General features: G+C 42.7%; 1 protein-coding gene across 3 annotated transcripts in view; it reads right to left on the reverse strand.

Moving 5' to 3' along the window:
- Positions 1-2249: 2249 nt before the first annotated feature.
- ksr1a (kinase suppressor of ras 1a) overlaps positions 2250-17008 on the reverse strand; it is a 36814-nt gene continuing 22055 nt past the window's right edge. For 2 of the 3 annotated variants that reach the window (XM_061751146.1, XM_061751144.1), the window contains exons 5-22: positions 15829-16010; positions 15558-15627; positions 15369-15452; positions 15195-15256; positions 15004-15113; positions 14330-14498; positions 13998-14039; positions 13652-13700; positions 13309-13372; positions 12777-13070; positions 12386-12582; positions 11816-11912; positions 11510-11643; positions 10754-10885; positions 10527-10662; positions 9937-10070; positions 5846-8635; positions 2250-4017 (exon numbers count right to left, since the gene is read on the reverse strand). In XM_061751146.1, coding sequence (XP_061607130.1) covers positions 8629-8635; positions 9937-10070; positions 10527-10662; positions 10754-10885; positions 11510-11643; positions 11816-11912; positions 12386-12582; positions 12777-13070; positions 13309-13372; positions 13652-13700; positions 13998-14039; positions 14330-14498; positions 15004-15113; positions 15195-15256; positions 15369-15452; positions 15558-15627; positions 15829-16010 — 1963 coding nt within the window. In that variant the 3' untranslated portion in view covers positions 2250-4017; positions 5846-8628. The remainder of the gene's footprint in view (positions 4018-5845; positions 8636-9936; positions 10071-10526; positions 10663-10753; positions 10886-11509; positions 11644-11815; positions 11913-12385; positions 12583-12776; positions 13071-13308; positions 13373-13651; positions 13701-13997; positions 14040-14329; positions 14499-15003; positions 15114-15194; positions 15257-15368; positions 15453-15557; positions 15628-15828; positions 16011-17008) is intronic. The other variant, XM_061751145.1, reaches the window with a different exon arrangement.

Below are 17008 nucleotides of genomic sequence, written 5' to 3' on the forward strand. Positions count from 1 at the left end.
AGTAATGATCTGCCTACTGATGCTTTACTTTTTGTATTTGAGATACAATACAAGAATTTTGTATGTACCGTACATACTGTATGATGAAGGGATACATCTTGACGAAGAAACAAGCTTTGCATGTCGGGGAGGAGCTCAGTTTAGCCTGGGTTGTTAGTTGAAATCACAGAGATGATGTACATGCACACTATTATGTTTCGAAATCAAATCATCTGTAAGCCATTCACTTTTAATGGCAATGTAAGATGAATTTGAATTTGTATTGTTCTCGGACAGAACTCGGTCCCCTTTTTTCTTCTTCTTCCCTTTTCTTTCCTGCAGTCTGGGTGCCATGTGGCACAATATTGCCTCTCACAGGTCAGTCTTGGTACTACGTTAGTAGCATGCTGTGCGATGAGTTGCATCTCTCACATTTGAAAAATCAGTTAAGTTGTTCAAAATCGCTACGTGTGTCTTCAGAATCCAGAGGCTTTGAGGCGGCGTGAGAGACAGGAGGCCCAGACTGGCCCGGAGAAAGACTGAGGAGCAGTCAGCCAGAGTTTGACCGATGTTGTTGGCACCACCGGAAGACGAGGGATTCTTTCTCCTGACGCTTTTAGTGCAAGGAGCGCTCGTCTTCTGGATTTGGATGGGGGCGCTTTCCGTTGCAAGGAAGTCGTCGCTTATCCCGATTGGTCTTTATGTAATGAATCTGGTGTCTCCGGTTGAGCCTGCGGTATCCAACGAGACGAGACACCAGGCAAAGTCCAGAGGTGATTGTAGCTCAAGTTGAGCATGCACCGATTGATCAGCGTGTTGTCACCGAAAACGGTCCTCTCCAGCTTGTGGCCGGAGAGGTCGAGTACCGTCACCGTTTCAAACCGTGAACCTTCATCTTCAGTTTGAAATAAACAACTGAATTGAATTGAATTGAATTGAATTGAAGGCAGCAAGGGTTTTCCTTCAATTCAACTTTTGTTGAGCGTTTCCTGACTCAATTGAGACACACGTGAATACTCAGTCTGTTAATCTGAGACGTACGTTTCACTAAAAAACAAAACAGCTGTGCTATTAAGTGGACACAATATGCTTTGGGGGAGGGAACAAAACAAAACAACTCACCTTCTCATTTTACCATTCCAGTTTGTTTTCAAGGCCCCTTTGAACGGTGCAGACACTCACACTTTCAGCCTTGAGACAAGCTGCCTCCAAAAAGAATTTGACCCTTGACCCTCGTCCAGCGTGTGTTGCTGAAGAAGTTTTCAATGGGCCGCTTTCAGTCCTCAAATCGATGTCGGCCGACCCGGGGGACGGATCCTTTGGGTGGCTTCTCTGTGGCGTCGGTCGCGGGGAAGGCTGTTTCCGAGTTTACTAATGGGGAGAGGGACGGGAGAAAAACACAATGCACGATGCAAGGGGCCTGGCTCCTCCGAAAGAAAACTCCTCATAAATCTTTGGTCAACCTGGCGACTTTCACACTTTATTTCCGCATTTACCAGTTAATGCTCTTATAGTATTGAGATTAATTGAGTGGTCTGGTTGCCTTGAAAAGAAATGAGACTGCGATCACCTAAATCAATATCATTCCTTTGGAAAAAAAAAACAAGGAGCAATCCAAATGTAAAGAAAGGCGCCTGAGATTTATTGCAGATGGTTCGCAGCCGCTGCATCATCCAGTTTGTCAGTAGCAATTCCCACAATGCTCCGCTGTCGACTGGGAGGTGTGTCTGGGGCACATACACACACACACAAATAAACGTAATTAACAAATAAATAAAAAGCATATTTTAAAAAAAATATATTATTTTGTTAAAAGTATGATTTTTTTCCCCCCTAAAATATGCCATAGTTAAAACAATTCTCACGAGATTACAAATCTTCAATGAGAAAAATACAAATTTACTGGGAATTGTCACATTTTTAAAATAACGTTACTTTTCCCTCAAATATTCCGTTCTTCACATAATATTATGGCATTTACCCCCCCCCCCCCCATGACATTCCAATTTAGATTATTTTTCTCTTTTTCATTTCAGTGTGGAATTAAAATTCTAATTAAAATTCAATTAACATTCACATCACCGTGAATCTCAAATTTTGAAATGCTTAGTTTAAAAAAAAATAAATAAAAATCTCTTTGTGGTATGACAGGGACACACCTAGCAAACAAGGCAGACATTTCATTCCCCCTTTTTGTATATCACTTCTTTTTTTTAAATTCAGTATAATAACGTTGTGTGTAATTGTGAGAGACGGACACAGGAACAAAATTGCTGGTAATGCATTCGCGACGGCGCTGACAATCTTTATTTGCTTGCCACTTGCAGGTCATTCGTACAATAAGCATGTTTATGTCATAAACAAATTGTGCAAAGCTTTGTTATGATGCCACATTCTAATTATGGCGACATATGCGCATGTTTCTGTAAAGCGTGGGTTTCCAAACGTTTCCCTCTCAGGGCTGCACACAGAAAAATCGACAGCCCACAAAGACATTCTTTAAATTGAATTCATCGATCACGCTAAAACCGATTTCTCAAGCAATTGTGCAGCATATCGTTTTTATTTTCGATATTATAGTTGTTTTTGAAAAAACATCGCAGTATTCCGTTAAAGTGAAAGCTCTATTTTGGTTGAAATGAAACTTCTCAATTCACTTCAACATAGTTAATTGACACCAAGATGGTGCCAAAGCACTACTTTTTGTCTAAAAGAAAGCCCTCAACTCATTTAAACATAGTTTCATCGCACTAAGATTTCAGAGGAAGCTGCAAAAGCTCTGTTATTGACCAAATGGAACTACTAAACTCACTTTAACATAGTTACTTGACGACAACATGCCACAAGATGGCGCCAAAGTACTAGATATGTCTAAATGAAAGCGTAGTTCCTTGACACCAAGATGCCGCAAAATGGCGGCAAAGCACTGTTTGTCCAAATGAAACTCCTCAACTCATGTCAACATATTTCCTACCGACATGCAAAATTAATAATTTTATTGTTTTGGCCAGAGCACAAAAACAGCAAATAGTTTTGTTTTCAGCAGACAATTCCCAAATAAAAATCAGCAAATACTGTATGTGAATCTGCAAATACTGAACGGCCAACATTTTTGGGGGGGGGGGTTGCTGGAATGTTTTGGGGTGCAAAAAAAAAAGAAAAAGAAAAAAGAAAACAAAATGAGCGCTTGGACTTTGGACTTTGCTGTAAAGTAGAAGCTGTGTCGAGCCAATGGGGGCGAAATGTCAAAAAATACAAGCGGTGAACAGGAAACATCCCTCCCATCCCACACGCGCGTAGAGCGCTAAACCACATTTTTTTGTTCCTCCGTGGCATCAGGGGAGGGGGCAGCTGAAGCGTTGGCAGAGGGGCCATCGACATCTTTTTGCTGCGTCACAAAGGATGAATCATCAACTGGGGTGACATCAGCAGCTTCTTGACTTTTACAAATCTCTTCAGCCTCCTGCTTCCCTTCTCCCGTCTCTCCATTCTCACGTACCTTCTGCCCTTCCTCTTTGGGGTTGTCACTACGGTCCACTTCTTCCTGTGTTTTACTCAAGTTCGTCAGTAACATACTAGTCTCTTGGGCTTCCGTCTCCGCGTTACTTTTGTATTTCCCGTCCGATGCGGTTGGTTTTGCAGAGTCGCCGCCCGGCATCTTGTTACTTTTGCTCATCTGGCACACTTTGCAGATCAGCATTAAAGTGGACAGCAGCAGAATGGCACAGACCAAGAGCAGGCCTCCCGTTAGCATCAAGAGTTCTCTCCTGTCCAGCACGCCGACGGGTGCGGCGGCGCCGGTCGGCGTCGAGTCCGGCAAAGGGTTCCGTTGCGAGGCGCTTCTGACGGCCGACGTGAGCCGAGGGGTGGCAGCTGGAGATGTCGGGACCGGGGAAATAGCGCCGGCCGGTGGAGTCGAGGCCGACGCGGCAGACACAGTAGACGTGTTGTTTTGAGCTCCACACAACAGGGCCCTGAGTATAATTACGCCGTACAACAGGGGACGGATCGCGGGGCCCTTCATGCTGGCGGATGTAGCTGAAAAGAAGCCACAGAGCAAGGCAGTCAGCTAAGTAGCGCCAACAAACCAAAGCGTAAGCAACTTGAGAATAAGGGGAAGTAAATAATCAAGCAAAACTATCATTAAAACAGCTCGTGATGAACAGTGGTTAGCACAGTGGTTAGCACGTCGACCTCACAGTTCTGAGGTTGAGGGTTCGAAACTTAATTCCGGCCTCCCCGTGCACAATTTGCATGAGCTTCCATAGATTATCTCCAGGTACTGCAGCCTTCTTCCATCCCCCCCCCCCAAAGACTCTAAATTGTTGGGTAATACTCTACGTGCCCCGTTATTGGCGCACCCGTGACCCAAATGAGCGGAAGCGGTACAGAAAAGGGCCGTACGTACAATATGAACGTCGTAGGCCCGTCCGTGCGTGTCGACGACGCTGAGGAAGTGATAAATGATAAGCTACGCGTCAAGCTTGCTGACAAATAAGTTTTAAACAAGTAAACAAATGTTACTAGAATAAGTAACAATAATCAAGTACATGTATTTCTCAGCATGGTAGTATAATAATATTGGAATACTGGAAGGCAACATTTATGTAAGTAGATCACTAAACGTGAAGACAAAACAAAGAACAAGTAACAATTCATGTAACGACTGCAATAGAAAATAAGTAACTAGGTGGGGGGGGGGGGGGAAGTATAGTATATTATAGTATATGTGAATAATTATGCAACTAATAAGAACGAGTTTGGTAGAAAAATATGCAATGGTGGGCAAGTGATAAAGTATCCATTGATGTAAATTAGTGGGTACGGAAGTAAATAACAAATAAATATTATATTATTATTATTATAATATTATATAATATTATTATTATTATTAGCGAAATATTATACCAAGGAGGATGCAAATAAGCACACATGAAAGTCACTATAGGTATGTGTTGATCAGAAAACAAATATGTATAGAATATAAGTCAGTGAGCATGTAAGCAGTCAGTAACAGTGAACTCATTTGATAGGAAGCACTGCAATATTTAATAACAAGGAAATGTCCTCTATGTAATAGTAATAAGCCATCTACGTAGGTCAAATACAAATATGTAAGTAAATATCAAAGCCTGCAATTAAATTATGAGCAACCAGGAATAAAATAGGTAACAAAGTAAAGCATATGTACAGCATACAATTGGGTAAATAAGCGTGAAAAAAATGGGTAATAAGTCATACCTAGTATAGTAGACAGTGACTACATTATTAAAGAAGTTATAACTTGATATAAACTAAGTAACCAAATAAGCATGTCAAGGAGGATGTATATTAGGAAATAAGTATTGAATGAATGAAATTCACTTTCCATGTATTTAAGTAATTAACTAATGCAATGTGCTCACATTTGAAATATTATGCACACATGCTTTTCAAAGATACACCTTTTCTTTCCTGCTGGTCGTATAACTCGGGCCTCTGCTCACTAGTCTAGGATGGCACAGTACGGATTAATTCACCGAGTAACCAATGTAAGCAAATTAGTAGGGATGCATGTAAAAGTCGCTTTAAAAGTACAGGTATAAAATCAGCAACATACTAACTAATAAGAATTCAAGAAGTAAAGAACTTTAGTTACATGCATCTGAAGCTGGCTCGCTAATCGGGAAAATAATGAATCACGTTTCTGTAGGAAAAAGAAAAGAAAAAGAATCAAAGTCACTTACGCTGGAAGTGATTGATTGCAAGATGAGAAAGTTGCTTGAGAAACAAAAGGGGAAGCGCTGAAGACGAGCGTGCAAAGGACTCACTCTCTGTTTCAGTCAAAAACAAAATCAATGGCGTGTAAAAGCTGTCTGGGGCTTACTTCTCCATTTGGGTTCTTGGGAGGAAAGGAAGCGCTTGCTGCGTGGCAACATCTGCTGGGTCGGACGATGCGAGACTGGAACATTCCCCTCAGTCGAGGCCCTCTTTTAAAACGTTCAGAAAACGTTTGGGATTTGAACTGTGAACTCAATCAATGCAATGTGCTCACATTTGAAATATTATGCACACATGCTTTTCAAAGATACACCTTTTCTTTCCTGCTGGTCGTATAACTCGGGCCTCTGCTCACTAAATGTACATTTGATTGGCTGGGTGTTGACCAAAAGCGGTACTTCACTTTAGCATCACTGGCATGGGAAATACAGAAAATGTGAAAGGAAGTGAGAGCCGTCACGGTCCCATAGCGTGTGATACACAGAAGTGAGTTTTTTGGGGTTTTTTTTTTTTTCTCAAAGCAGGTGTTGACAGTAAAAATGTATTTGACTTTTGTACTTAAGTACATTCGAGTTTGTACTCCCCCCCCCCCCCCCCCCACCTCGACCCCACTTAAATGAGCTAAATCAATCCGTATTGTATTATTTTCCACAAAGAATCTGTCGAGCGTGTGTACTTTTTCCACCTCTGCAGTATTTGCAAGGGGAGCCTACTCAATAATGAATTGTAAGAAAATGCAAAAGGACAATTTGTGATTTGTCATGGTCCAGTGGAGAAAGAGGACATTTCATGTCTGCGGCCCTTCAAGGTCACGTGATCCAGTAGCGCCTTCTCCTGTGCAGAATAGATCAGTCGAGTGTGCAAAAATTCCTCCCTCCCTTCTTATCAGTCAATGGTTCTCATTTAACTGACACTCCATTGATTCCCGGCCAAAATAACTCTCGAGGCGGCAAGGTGAAAGGCAAGGTGTTTTTGTTTTGTTGCTGTTGAGGCTTTAAAGTTTTGTCTAAAACGAGATGACGACCAGCAAGTACTGTAGATTAGGACACCCTGATAAGTGTGCGTTTCTGAGATGGCCAATGTCCAATCGATATTTGGATGACCCAGTTGCAACCTGCCCTCTGCTGTTGGGTCTTTGTGCCACCTACAGTTGGACACTTCCTCTGCAGCAAACAGCCGTGCTGTCATCTTGTATTCTCGGGTTAATTATGTTTCTATTTTTTTCAACAACAGTGTCAATAAACCAATACAGAAGGCATAAATACTCGTGCCCGACTGATGGAAATTTTTGGAGGCCGATGCCGATTCCGATATTTGGCAGAACAAAACTCCGTTTAATCAGCTGATTCATTCAAGAAATGTACAGTGGCCTGACCGCATGCAGCGAAAATCAGCGGATAATTGACGGCCATTGCAGTGGTAATTTAAGACCCCAAATTCTAGAATAAGCAAGGATATACCCCAAAAAAGAAAAAAAAAAAAAACGGAAACAAATTGAAAAAAAAAATTGGAAAAGAAAAACCGATAATTGGTGAATCTGTGGGTTCTGAACCGATGCGGGGGTCCACTGTAAAAGTAATTGGCCTTATTTTGTAATGTACTCATACAAATCTGCAAACATTTGATTATTCCAAGAGGAAATTGCCTACGGATGCCACAAGATGGCAGTAAAGTACGTTGTTCCTTACGACGAGGCTGTGACCTGAGCGACTGAAGCTCCACCCGTCATTTTGAGAAAAGGTCCTTGGCCCCAAAACAATATTTTGATATCAGACTTTGCTCGTGTTGCAGTGATAAACAGTTACATGATGAGCCTCATTTTATTGTCTTCCATGGATGAAAACAGAACCTGCGAGTACAGAACGGTCTTCACATGCAATACAAAAATATGAATTTTTACAACATTAAAAAAAAAAACATGTTTTGGCCCATTTAAAAAAAAAAAAAAAAACATTGTACAGCCTTTATACATGACAAAAATATAAATATATATACACATCTGTATCGGCGGAAGCGGACCGTATTCAAAAAAATGTGATGATGCCTTTTACATAGAAAATGTTTGTACAAATATTAGAAGATCGTCAGAAATTGCTGTACATTAAATAATGCATTTACAGTACTTAACAGATTTGCAACACAAAATGAACAGAAATTAACCCAGCGTTTTCCAACACTCAGTCAAACACACACACGGAAACACATTGTAAGTAGAACTGCAAAAAAAAAACACAAACAAGAGGTAATGTTTACGGAAGATAGAGGACACATTTGCGCCAGGTTCCTGATGTCTTTTTTGTGTTTTTTTTCTTCTTTTCTTGAAATGACTCAGTTGCTTGAAATTAACTAATATTCTTATAAAGTGCACTTGACAGCTTTTTTTTGGGGGGGGGGGGGAATCCAGCATGTATACCTTTCCCTGGGAGGGGATATGTCATTAAATGTTTAAAAAATAAAAATAAAGTGAGTGTGGAGGGTTCACCAAATTAGCACAGAATAAAAACAAGTGTAGTTTTTCTTTTCAAAACAAATGCCACAAAACACTGCAATGGTGGGTTCACCAAATGACAAAAATAAATACTGTAAATAATAATTAAAAAAGGACCTTTTGCAAAACACATGCTATCACCGTTCAAAATGGAAACCTATTGAACTGAGAGGCTTAGAGCACATCACGCAAGCGGTCTGCCTAACGGGTGTCAAACCTTCGGGCAGATCGCCTCAGGATTTCTTGGGTGCATTTAATGTCCTGCAGTGCTTGTGTGTGTGTGTGTGTGTGTGTAAGTAGAGTGCGTTGGAGGCAATGCTTTGAACAATCCTGTGGGTGTTAAGGATTCGGGAGCATGCAAGGCAGACCCAGGCTTTGTGTTGCATTGCTTATATTTGCCGCTACAACCTGGAGGTCGACAGGAGACGAGAGAGAAAAAGAGAGAGAGCAAAGGAAGAGGCAATCATTAATAGACTGTTAGTCAATGTGTTATAAGGCACAGATTGGAAAGAGCAGTTTGTAAAGAGAAGCAGGCCAATATGCTCACACAGATTAGGATTAGGATTCATGTATTATTTCAGTTGTGTGGCGTTCGCTCCCCCCCAAAAAAGTACGTGAAGCAGAGACTGAGAAGGAAAATCTGTTTTGATATTGTGCTGTTGAATTTCAGCTGCGGCAACAGGTTCTCGCAAAAAAAGGAATAAAGTTAAAAAAGTACATAAAAAGTACGAAATGTTATGGAAAGCACAATTTATTAGCAACGCAGAGCCAAAAGGTTAAAAAAAAGAAAAGAAAAAGGTTTGTTGAAAGAAAATGTGAGACTTGTTGCCTGCTTAAAAAAAATAAAAAAATGCATCACTTTGTTTTGTAAAATCCTACAAAATTGTGAAAACAGTTGGTTAGGAAAATGTAATACTTTTTGCATGTGTGCAATCTAAAAAAAATATACAGACGTATATATCCAAAAACGTTGTCTTTGCACTTATTACAGTGCAAAATTATGTCAATCTTTGTACTCATTACAATGCATTTCCTTTTGTGCAAAGCCCTACAAACCTATTACTAAGTGTACAGATATTTTAGTATTATTTATTATTATTATTTAATATTTTTGTTTTTGGTAGTTATTACAGTGCTTTAATGTCTGTGCAATATCCTACTAAATTCTGATGAAAACAGGAAAAGCCCAGCTGATGATGTCAAGTGTACGTAAACTTCTGGTTTCAACTGTATTTTTATATTATAATAAAATATGTCATTCCTATTCTCAACAATTTCGAGAAAAATTCTAAAGGATACTGGTAACTCAATCCCAGTACATCAACTATACAGATGTTTGCAGGAGATTTGATAGGCATGCGCTGTGAGATTATGAATAAAAAATTATTTGACACGGGATAATTTGTCTCAAATAAAAAAAATAAAATGTAAATTGCTTTTTTTTTTTGCCTCATGCCACAATATCGTAATGCCTTTGTTCTGTCATAAAATACTAATCCACCAAATAAAAATTCCTTTTAACTCAAAATGTGGCCATTGTGCAATCATGCATTTATTTTCTTGCCGGTCTCTACTTCGAGCGTCTCGTGCATCGTGCAGTACAATAGAAAGCAATCATTCAATTGTAAAAGCTTCTCTTTGACGTGGACGGCGAGGATATTCCCATGTCCGCAGTGTTGATCTGGCCCGCTGAATTGTGGGATACCTACTCTGCTGACTTCCAGAAGTGTCCCGGGTGAGACAGCCTGCGGTTGAGCTTGGGCAACTTCTCCAGCATGTCGGCCAGCTGGGTGAAAGGCGGCCGCTCCCGCAGGTCGTAAGCCCAGCAGGCCGACAGGATCTCCTGAGACGGAAAAGACGCGTGGGCTCAGAACAAGTCCGCCTGCAACAATTAATTAGCGCCCAAAACCCGCTTGCACGTACGACGACAGGCGTGGGAAAACTACGGTTCTGTTCTTTTTTGTTTTTCTGGCCCACGAAGCATTTATGGGTCCAAGAGGCCTGTAACATTTGTTGTGCTTTCATTTAGCATTTTCTTCTACCAAAACTGCTTAACTAAAATATTTGTATTCATTGTCAAGTTAATTAATTCCAAATAAAAAAATTATAATTTTAAAATGAACGACAGTATTTGATTGATATTTTTTTTTTTTTTTTTTTTTTTTTTTTTTAAACCTCATCTCCAAATGATCTGGCCCATCTGTCCATTTTAAAAACCAAATGTGGCCCTCGGGCACAAACGTTTACCCACCGCCTGTCCTAGAACGTGAAGTGAAGCTCTGCGTCCACTCGGACTCACCGTGACCTCCTTCCCCAGGCTGACCTCTGACAGGATCTTTTTTATTCCTTCTCCACTGCCCACCTGCCAGATGGTCGCTTCCACTGGCTGGTTGGTGATTGGCCAGTCCCTTACTTGGAGCTCGTACCAAATGGTGCTTCAAAAAGACGGTGAGAGGAACCGATGCGTGATTACTCCGCCACGTTCGGGACACGCGGTCCGGTATAGGCGCACGGAGCGCATCTCACCCGAAGGCGTACACGTCTGCCGCAGTGGAGAAAGGAAGTCTGTCCTCGTTGTTACCCGGACTCATCTTGCGCACTATTTCCGGTGCGAGGTAACAAATCCAGCCGTGTGGAAGTTGGAGTTGGTTCTCCCGCCTGCAACAATTAATTAAGCAAAACATTGATAAGTAATAAAGACGTTAACGTACTGCAGTCAACGTGGGCGAGAAGATAGGTCGTTGGAGAAAACCGGAACAACAATAGAACTGGGCCGACCCCGCTCAAAACAGCCCCTCGAGCCAGCAGCACACCGAGCGACGTGGCTGAACGAGACGTACTGGAACTGGACGATCAGAACTAATTCGATACGGCGACTGACCCTCGCGCACCTACCACAAAAGAAATAATGCAAATTTATCCAGGATTCCTGACTCATTGACCACATAAAAGTAACTTTTGGTCATCCCTTTTGGCGGCAGAAAGAACTTCCATAATGACTCACTTTTTAGCCACAGGTATGTATGAAATTATAAACAGTTAAGAATGAAAAAAAAGAAAGATTGTTACAAGCTCGGCAGTGGTATGCTGGATGTTGATTGTTACCTCCAAATATGAGCCATAATTCAATAACTCACTTGCAATTCACCAATTTGGAATAAACTAGTTGCAGACGGGTGGCAACTAGCTGCACAAGGCCACACACTGCGCCAACTGTTCAGCGGCGTACGCTTGCGTCGCTCGGTGTGCGGCTGGCTTCAGCTGACCGGCGACACCGCTTACCTCCCTTCCTGAACGACACCGGAGATCCCGAAAAGCCCAAAGTCTGTAATCACGACCTTGTTGGTATCGTGAAAAACATTCTTCGACTTCAAGTCTTTGTGGACGATGCCTTTAGCGTGTAAATATCCCATTCCCTAAATTGAGAGACAGTTTATTTTACGTATCATCGTAAAACACGCGATCAAGAACTGGCTTGTGTAAACTACTACTCAATGTATTTAATATTTATCATGAAGACTGATGATGGTGCATATTCACTGAGCGACGACAAGGTGTTCAAAACCCAGTGACTCAACGAGTAACTACCTTGACAATCTCCTGGGCGATTTGTCTGGTCTTGTTGATGTCCAAAGTGTTTTTAGTATCCCTGACAACCGAATAGAGCGTCCTCCCTTTACAGAAACTGCGAACAGAATGAAAAACATATGTATACAGTTACTTATAAGTTACTTTAGTAGCACAGTATTGGTCGGATTTACACGGCATCGTTCAAGTGACACAATTTCAATATTTTTGCTCTCAAGTGGCACAATCGGGACATCGTGGCAACGTAAAGGGGGCGGGGTGGGGGGGGGGTCGTGGAATTGGATATCTTCAAGATCGGAATCAGGCCTCGTCTAAATGTGAATAAAAATCCGAAAAGTATCAGACGTCCTAACGCGACTGCAGCATCAACGCACGGATGCGATATACCCCGTCGATATGAGCTAACGATCGGTGAGGGGTATCCTATAAAAATCCGATCGGCTCGTCGCGTTCGGGGTCGCCACGGCGCGTCGTCCTCTGCATGTTAAGCCTCTAAAAATCGTACATTCAATCCAAAATGGACAGTGTAACTCCACCTTCAGTGGTGCGGTGTGACGTTCAAGTTCTCACCTGGTGATGATGGCTAAGTGGGGCGGGGCCATGCAAGCCCCCATGAAGAGCACCACATTCTCATGTCTGGTCTGCCTGTAGTTCATCACTTCCTTTTTAAAGAGCTTCAGGTGGTCCTGATTGTTGCCGTCGATCTCCAGAAGTCGGATCGCCACCTCGCCGTGCCACCGACCTTTATGAACCTTGCCCCAGCGGCCCTGGATCACCAAACATGTCCATTGGCTACATATGCACATTACATACATACATGGCTACTAGATAATGGATATTACAAACAGTACAAAAAACATCAACCCAAGCAAGAGCACAGTAACTAATAAAGTTCTCCTTTGTACAGATGCACCTAAAAACGCCTTGAGCTTGCGTCGAGTTCTGCGAGCTGAATTCTCACCTTCCCTATGAGTTCTCCAAGGTCCAGCTGCTCGAAAGGGATGTCCCACTCCTGCAGGTAGACGCTGGTCTGGCTGGCTTTGCGGGAGATGGGGACCTTCCACTGGTTCCCCCGTGAGCAGGGCAGATCGTCCAGCCGGTCACCTTCGCACTCGCCGTCAGAGCCCACGTTCAACCGGATCTCCTCGCCGTCCTCCTCGTCCTCTCCTTCGTCGCAAATATCCTCCTCTTCGTCCTCATTGTCCTCGTCCAAATCAGGGTCTTCATCTTCGACCTCAATGTCGTCCTCTCCTCCCTAGAAGAAGACCGTACACTTTGCTCTTTTTTGTCCTTTTTTCTACTCAGAAGCGGAGAGTCATTTAAATCAGGTTTAACCAAACTTTGGGTCAGGGCCCACTGTGGGTCTTGGGTGTTTTATTATTGGGTCACCCAATGAATAATGTGAGCTAATTTACTGATCATCAAATAATTGCTGGGCAAAGGGGCAGTTATCTTATATTATTGCATTCAAAAGTCAGTAATTTTCTTCATACCTCTTCATCTTCATCTTCAACTAGATCAGTATGTATGTCCTCTACCGATGGCTCAATCTCACAGCTGTAATTCAAGAACAAAATGCAATTCTCATAATTCTACACGAGAGATGAAAAACAACATATCGCCGTCGTCGGGCGGAAACGTCTCCAAAATCAGCATTTTCAAGAAACCGAAAAAAAAGCCAAAGACAACACTACTTTATACTCACCAATAGTATCGATTGACTTAAAAAAAAAAAGATATGAGCTTGACCACATTTTGACATAGCAGGTTTCGGCCCGACGCCGGCAATAAACGATTAGGTTTAGGAATGGAGGACGAAAAAGAATAAAGTCCTACACTGTATCTTGGAGAATATCGGGATGTAAAGTAGTCGGGCTGGAGACGTCTGCGGAGAAGCAGGAAACGTATAAAAACAGTATTCAAAAACATATCATACAACGTACAAACATAAAACATATCTACATGCAGTTTCCCATTATCACCAGCAGATGGGGTGAAAACATTACAGTCTATGCACGGGATAGTGGCGCTTGCACACACACACACACACACACACACACGTATGACGGTGCGAAACCGCAGAGCAATGACGTGCAGAGGGCAGGAGCAGCTGCAGGGTATCAAGGATTTGGAGCAAGAAATGAAGGGAGGTGACAATGCACTCCGACAAGTCGGGACTCACCGGGGAAGATAAACTGCTGTCTATGCTGAAAATAGCAGGCAGCTTTCAAGGGAGAGAAAAGAAAAGAAAAGAAAAGAAACAAAAGTCGGAAAGGCCAGCGAGCATGGTAGAGGGAGAGAGAGTCACAGTTAGAGAAGGTTATTTGCAAGAAGAAACTTGAAAATGTGCAACTACTACAGATTTGTGGAGGGCTCTTTTTCTTATTGCTGGAGGAAAATCCAATATGCGGAATTTATCACTATACTGTACTGTATGTACTTCTTCATGCCCGCATGCACTTTTGGACTTGCATTAAAAGTGCCTGCGCGTCTTCTGCCATTCTTGAGGCTCACCTGGGAAGTTGAAGCGGGAGTCCCGATGGCCTTTGGGCGAGGGGTTGGGTGGCGGCGTGGCGCTCGGGGGGTTACTCTGCTGGAAGGGTGCCGGGGAGGAGGGCGTGGACGAGGTCGTGGAGGACGGATTACTGCTGGAGTCGAGCTGGTTCAGGACGGGAGGATGATCCTGCTGACACAAGTCGCTCCGTTACAAATCAGCCTCACGTTGCACTCACGGGACACTTCATTAGGCACACCTGCACAATCTAAGGCATTCTATTCCAAGAGCTGCTTGTATGCAGGCTTCTTGTCGCTAAATAGAAAAACGGTGTTACTAAATCAATACGGCTCACAGTGTGAGTCGAAACCTGCATAAGTTTTATTTCATTAGATTTTGCAGGTGTGCCTATTGTTGTGTCCAATGAGGACGATAGGAATATAACAATCAGCTTCATCTAATGTTCACAAAGCAGCAGCAAGTGGAGAGACATCAGATGGCAAAAATCACCTGCAGAACTCTTTGTCTTTCACACTCAAGCAAACAAAACTGGAACGGCCAGACATCGAGGAAATTTGTGCCAATGTGTTCAGAGTTTCACACATAGAAACACTTTAAATGGCAGAGAAGAAACTCTCGTCTGGCACTTCGATGTCTCACCGATCAAGAGTGAAGTGAGATCCGCGTATTCTACCTTTTTGGTAATGGCCTTTGGGAGTGTACCAAACTGCGGAGCTTCGGAAGGACGGTCCACCGGGTTGTTTATATCGGATGGCACAGACTCTGTCCTCCGAATTTTGGCAACTAGAACGGAACATTGACGCCCTTACTTATGCGTCTTCATCGTCTAGCGGCAGTCGATAAAACACAAAAAAGTAATCTTACTTGGAAGGAAGGAAATTCTGCAGGATGGAGCTTCCTTTGTGCATTTGTTGTGGCACTTTAACCTGCGCACAAATAGGCGTCAGAGCTCAAAGGCAAACCAGTTAACATATCTCATCCTGACTAAATACTCCACTTAACCATCTTTTCCTGTTCATATTAAAGTGCTCAACTCACCGACAGTGTTTGCACTTAACCCCAAACATCATGTTCTTCTGACACACCTGACATGTCTGGGAGAGCCACGACTTGGTGGAGAACCTGCACAAACATTGCACGTCATTCACTACTTTTCACAAATGCATCCTGTTGGGCGATGATAAATAATCAGCGATCAAACGCTGTTTTATAGCAAACGAAAGGCACCTGTGTGTGACTGCAAGGCCTATGTCCCTCCGCACTGCTTGTGGGGAGCTGCGGTGAACTGGTTTGTTGTCTAGATATAAATAAGTACACAAGAAGCGAGAGGAATATTTAAGGCAGTTGAGAGATGACAATTCGTCAGTAATAAATGTATTGAAAATTCTGCTCAGTGTTGATGAAAATGACCAAAGTTGGACTTTGTAGTGTGGTATAAGATCATACTAAGAGTAGGATAAGTGGGTCAAAAATGTGATCATTCCCAAGTATAACTCACTCTTAATGACACTGTGTTCTTCCAACAGGGTGGGTGTACCAGGGAGCGTGTAAGGCCTCGTGGTCGCAGCCGGGGGCACCCCGGGGGTTCGTACAGGAACAGCAGGGTAGCGACAAGGCGTGTCCTCGTGTCCGTTCCCGTTGACTTGCATATTCAAAAGGATTTTGTTCTTTTTGACACATCTGGAAGCAGGGAAAAGCCAGGTTAACGAAATGTGTTACGAATCAATCAGTGAACAGCACCAAACGAAGACTCAAGCCCAGAATGTAACCTCCTCGGTAGCGGTCGTAAAAGAGGTTAGAGCAAGGTGGGGCAAAGTACGGCCCGCGGGTCTTCAATCTGGCCTGCCGAGCATTTACAGTATCAGGACTCAAGTAATAACACAGGGAAACCTTGATAAAACAGACCCCAATATAACAGATTTCGGATAAAACAGACCGTCGGGACTGAACAATGTGTCCAAAAATAGTTTCCATTTGTCACGGAAACTGCCTTTGACAAAGTCTGTTAGGTCCAGAATTGGCCGCTGTTGTTTACTGGCGCTGTGGAGCAATGCAGGCAGAGAATGGCACTGACATATTTCTGGGTCACAGATATACAATATTACTAGATCCAATTCCGAAAGACGTGCCTCCTTTGCCTATGTTGCGGCCATGTTGAATCTGAGGCATTGAAGTGGCGGCCATGTGACGATGGTTATATCTATTGTCTATTGCACATAGAGCAGAGTGAGAGCGTTAACGAGCGTTAAGTACAACACGTCTGGAACATGTTATTTTCGGTACAGTAACCGTTTTTTTTTTTTTGGGGGGGGGGGGGGGGTTGTCAAGCCGTTTGCTTTTGGCAACAGATTTGGAACTAAGAAGCACACTAATTCATTAAAGCGGCTCGCCTATGATGAGTACTGTACTGTACGTCAACAATGTCACCACGGGCAAGCACACCGGTGTGGTAAGTTTGCACAAAATGTGAAACTTTCAAACATTTTCAAGCTTTTTTTTTTTTTTTTTTAATTGTTTACAATAGCTTTTTCCTGTATGGGTGTTTTAGGCCACGAAAAGAAAAAAAACTAGAAAACAATACAACTACTGTACAGTAATATGTGTGCATATGGCCTCCCAAAAACAAGTGCTTCAATGTAACGGGGAATCGGGTATATATATATATATGTGTGTGTGTG

This window comes from Phyllopteryx taeniolatus, chromosome 17 (assembly GCF_024500385.1).
Source record: "Phyllopteryx taeniolatus isolate TA_2022b chromosome 17, UOR_Ptae_1.2, whole genome shotgun sequence".
Lineage (NCBI taxonomy): Eukaryota > Metazoa > Chordata > Actinopteri > Syngnathiformes > Syngnathidae > Phyllopteryx > Phyllopteryx taeniolatus.